Below are 5,113 nucleotides of genomic sequence, written 5' to 3'. Positions count from 1 at the left end.
AGAGCCTCAAAGCCCAACAAAAACAACCCAAGACATCGAGAAACACAAAAAACACAAGCTAGACAAACAAAAACTAATCTAACTTTCAAGCGATCCGAAAGAGCTTAATCTTCCTCGACTCTTTAAAGCGGACCGACATGAGCTTCAACCGAACAGTAGCATAAATAACTTCAAACAGACTCTCTGCAGACCGAACCTTTCTTTTAAATAACCTGTTATTCCTTTCCTGCCAAATAAAATAAACCGAAGCTGCGAAAATTAATTTCGTCACTAGAACACCTGCAGACTTCGGAGCAGGTAACTCTGGGATCACCTGAGCAACACTTTCCCATTCGAAGGGGATAGCAGAAGGAAAGTGCTCCTGGGCTAAACTCCACACACGTCGAGAAAAAGTACATTCAGAAAAGAGATGACTATGTGAATCTGAGCATGTTGAACATAGCGAACACAACACCCCTTGGCCTTCATGAACCTCCCATGATTTGAGTTTGTCTTGAGTTTTTAACTTTTGCCACATAAGAAGCCAAAGAACAAAAGCATGACGCGGGATACAATTCGAAAACCACACGATATTAAACCAAGGAACACTTGATTTACTTGGACGAATTACTTCATAAGCATTACTAACAGTAAACGTTGACTCAATTCCCCCAATCCCCTTCCATACAACTCGATCAGAAGCATCTGTAAAATTAGGAATTTCGATAACAGACAATGAAGTGTATTTGGTCTCCCAAAAGGTTGGCCAAGTCCACCTATTTTCTACAACCAAATCCGCAACTTTAGTGTTATAATTAAAACCTGCATTATTGATATCTCTCCAAGACACAATATAAATAAGGGCACCAGCATTACACCAAATATCAAACCAAGCCATAGCTAAAGTACCATCTCCAATTTTGTAAACTATGAATTGGTGAATAATGTCTCGATAATTAAGCAACTTTCTCCAACTATAGCTCGCATCCGGCTTGATCGAAACATCCCAAAACGACTTGTCTCTAAGGTGGTGAGAATGGATCCATTTTACCCATAACGATTCTTTACTAGTAATAATTCTCCAAATATGAGTGGTCATGAGAGCAATGTTCCAATATTTAAGCCTTTTTATACCAAGACCTCCCTCATCTTTTGGCAAGCATATATCATCCCATTTTACCTTCGCTTTGCCTCTTTTCACTTCCCCTTGACACCAAAGAAACCCACGAGTAAGTTATTCAATGTTCTTGATAATGGTATCTAGAAGGATGAAAACAGAAGCCCAATAAATATGCATAGACGTTAGAACTGAGATAACAAGTTGAACCCTCCCTGCAAAGGAGAGGAACTTATTCTTCCAATCTTCAATCTTATGTTTCACCCTTTCAACAAGAATCTGGCACTCTCTATATAAGAGTCAAGAAGAGACTAACGGCACCCCCAAGTAACTGACAGGAAGTTTTCCTTCGTCAAAAGGCAAAATATTAAGAATTGACTCCTTTATAGAACTATAAACATTAGCGAAAAAAGCCGTACTCTTCGGGAGGCTCGGGTTTAAACCAGAGCAAATTTTAAATTCGTCAAGAGCATCTCGAGTAACCATTACTGAACCTGTATTTGCATAAGAGAAAAGAAACAAGTCGTCTGCAAAACATAGATTAATAATCTGCAATTGGTCACATTTAGGATGGTAGCGAAACTCATCCGCTTGCGCTGCTTTTCATTTTAACATTAGAGATAAAATTTCCATAACTAGTGTAAAATGATAAGGCGACATAGGATCACCTTGTCGAAGCCCCCTTTTTCCTGGAAAATAGCCATGAACATTCCCATTTACATTTATAGAATACATATATACACTTATATTCCCATATATATATATATATATATATATATATATATATATATATATATATATACATACACACACACATACATACTTATATATACATACTAAAAACATGTCCAAACCAATGGGTCAAAGGCAAAACGGGCGGTCAAACAAACACACGACCCGTAAAACAAGCGTACGGGCCACCGAGCTGCGCGCCACACCAAGCCGCTGCGCGCCACCGGGATGGACAGCAGCAAAATGGGCTGCAACAACAGCTCAAAACGCTACAGCAGACATCATCAAAATAGTAGCAGCAAATGCTGTTGTCCAGCCGAGTTTCGACCCGAAAATCTGTGATTTCTGACTGTTTTGGTCGACTTGCAAATTCACAAAAGTCATACAAACATATAATGATAACAATCTAACATCAAACACGCTTAAACAATACATTTCATACAAGGTTCATGTTAAAACCCATTTAAACCCTAACTTTGACCAAAACCCTAACTTTGACCAAAACCCTAACTTACAATTTCAACATGTTATAGTACAATTCAAGCATACAAAAATCGTGTATATAACATATACAAGCTATAACTATAATCAATTTTATTATGTAAACATCAATCTACAAGATTCTAGCTTTACTCCTAATTTTGTACAAACCCTTAAAAATTATAAAACCCATAAGAATTAACAAGAATTCACGAGTCCTTTACTATAGTTGTTTTGTTCATCACAGTTTATCAACACCAACACTATTTCTACATTTAAACAACAATTATTAATATTCAAATAATTAGTTCATGTTTCACACAAATATCACAACACCCTAAATTTATCAAGTTAATAATCATAATAATTATATTAACTCACTTGTTGTAGCCGCGAGTGTTCATGAATTAATAACCACCATAAACTTGATTTAATCCCAAAACTCAAAAGCATGAATTTCCATTTAAGGTGTTTGGTATTTTTTTTTTACGCATGTATGTGTGCGTTACTAGTATATTTAGACCACTCTTATCTATGACGGTCCGTCATGGGATCACTGACTGCCACATCAGCGCCACATCAGTACTTTATTCCCATCACTAACCAACCACTAACTGCTAACATCCATGACATACCCATCACTTGATCCCACCTCTATTTTTTATATTAAACCTTTATATTATTAACTTATATATAACAATTAAAATTCTAAAAGTAAAATTTTTATTAATAAAAAAACATTATAAATTCCTAAAAATAAAAAAAAACATTACAAATTCCTAAAAATAAAAATAAAACATCACAAAATAAAAATAAAAAAAAAACATTACAAAGTCTTAAAATAAAATAAAATAAAGAGATTACAAAGTCCTAAAAAATAAAAATAAAAATAAAAACATTACAAAATCAAACTACTCATCGTCTTCATCTTCCTCTTCGTCCTCCTCTTCGTCTTGGTTATTAGTTCCCGAAGGTCCTGCTTCATCATTGTCATTGACATGCTCAGGAATTGCCGAAGGCCCTGCTTGTGGGTTATATCTAATACGTGCATTTGGTGGTAAACTCCAAATGTGTTCGATAAGGTTGTCTCGGAGGAAATGATGAATGGTAGAATCTCGTAGTTCTTTGTCCATTTGCACATGCGTATCGAACCTTTCTCTTATTGATAATGAACGACTAACCGGTTGATAATCCTCCTCTAACCCACAAAAAGCTCGACCATTATCTTCAGTTATCATGTTGTGTAAAATCACGCACGTATACATAATGCACTGTATCTTCTCGATATAGAATTGTCTTGCAGGACTTTTAATGATTGCAAAACGACCTTGAAGAACACCGAAAGCTCGTTCGATATCCTTTCTTGCCGACTCTTGGTTACTTTTGAATTTTATTGTTTTTGGTTCAACCGTACTTTTGAACGATTTCACAAGGGTCGCCCAATCAGGATAAATTCCGTCCGCTAAATAATATCCTTTTGTAAAATGTTTTCCATTCACCGTATAGTTACACGGTAGAGCTCTATCTTCAAGTAACTCTTTAAATAAATCGGATTGATTTAACACATTGATATCATTATTTGAACCAGCTGGTCCAAAGTAAGCGTGCCAAATCCACAAATCATACGAGGCCACCACTTTCAACATTATTGTTGGGTAACCATGATCGCCTCGTGTGTATTGACCTTTCCAAGAAAATGGGCAATTTTTCTAAGCCCAATGCATACAATCTAAACTACCGAGCATGCCCGAAAAACCATGCATTTGCTCATGTTTTGTAATTAAACGTTGAACATCATGAGTATTAGGTTTTCTTAAATATTCAGTTGAAAATAAATGTATAACACTTTTTCAATGATTTTCTAAACAAAGGTATGATGTTGTTTCACCAATATGCAAATACTCATCAAAAATATCAGGAGCAACACTGTATGCTAATTGTCGTATAGCGGATGTGATTTTTTGATAAATAGTAAATCCGAGTAAACCGGTTGCATCCCTTCTTTGATGAAAATATTTAAAGTATGAAGGAATAGGTTCCTGAGAATAACTGAGTATACCTGCGGATATACGGTTAAATAATCGATGGCTCATTCGAAACCTTCTTCGAAATTTATCTTCGGGGAAGGTTGGTGTGTCGGAAAAGTAATCATTCCACAAGACTGTAGCCCTTCCAGCCCGATCTCTATGAAAATATCTTCTTGGATTTATCGGAATAGGTTGTTGATTTTCTTCCTCTTCTTCGACATCTAAAAAATCAAGAATTGCGAGTTGTTGTTGCGGATCGTACGCACTTGTTACTTGTGCGAGGTATTCTAAATCGTAATCGATATTATTCATTGTTTGGATATTTTTGTAGATAGAGTGTAATATTAATGTTGAGTGTGTATTTGTTGTGGAGTTGTGGAGTATGTATATATATAGGAATTAGAAAAAAAAAGAAAAAAAATAAACAATAAATATATATATATATATATATATATATATATATATATATATATATATATATATATATATGTATATGTATATATATATGTGTGTGTGTGTGTGTGTGAAATAGCCGTTTAAATTCGAAAATTAACCGTTGGAGCCGTGTTGATAAATGTCGTTACATAACAATTTTGGATCACGGTCGAGCAAGGGCGGTCCTAAGATGGTTTGCTTGTATCGGCGTGAAAGGAGGGTGGCCCCAAGGGCGGTATCAACGGCGAACCGATACGATTACTCTTAGCAAAATGAAATAAACTAAAGAAAAGGAATATAACTAGTCAGCAAGTGGTGAATCATGGATACAAGCCACGCGTAT

At 35.5% G+C, this 5,113-nt stretch overlaps 1 protein-coding gene across 1 annotated transcript; it reads right to left on the bottom strand.

Moving 5' to 3' along the window:
• Window positions 1-3,219: 3,219 nt before the first annotated feature.
• LOC139848923 (uncharacterized) lies at window positions 3,220-3,954 on the bottom strand. Its single transcript, XM_071838604.1, has one exon. It carries the CDS (start codon window positions 3,952-3,954, stop codon window positions 3,220-3,222), a length of 735 nt encoding a protein of 244 aa, XP_071694705.1.
• Between the last annotated feature and the right edge of the window lie 1,159 nt (window positions 3,955-5,113).

Source organism: Rutidosis leptorrhynchoides, chromosome 5, assembly GCF_046630445.1.
Source record: "Rutidosis leptorrhynchoides isolate AG116_Rl617_1_P2 chromosome 5, CSIRO_AGI_Rlap_v1, whole genome shotgun sequence".
Lineage (NCBI taxonomy): Eukaryota > Viridiplantae > Streptophyta > Magnoliopsida > Asterales > Asteraceae > Rutidosis > Rutidosis leptorrhynchoides.
This window is presented reverse-complemented; position numbering and strand designations above follow the sequence as displayed.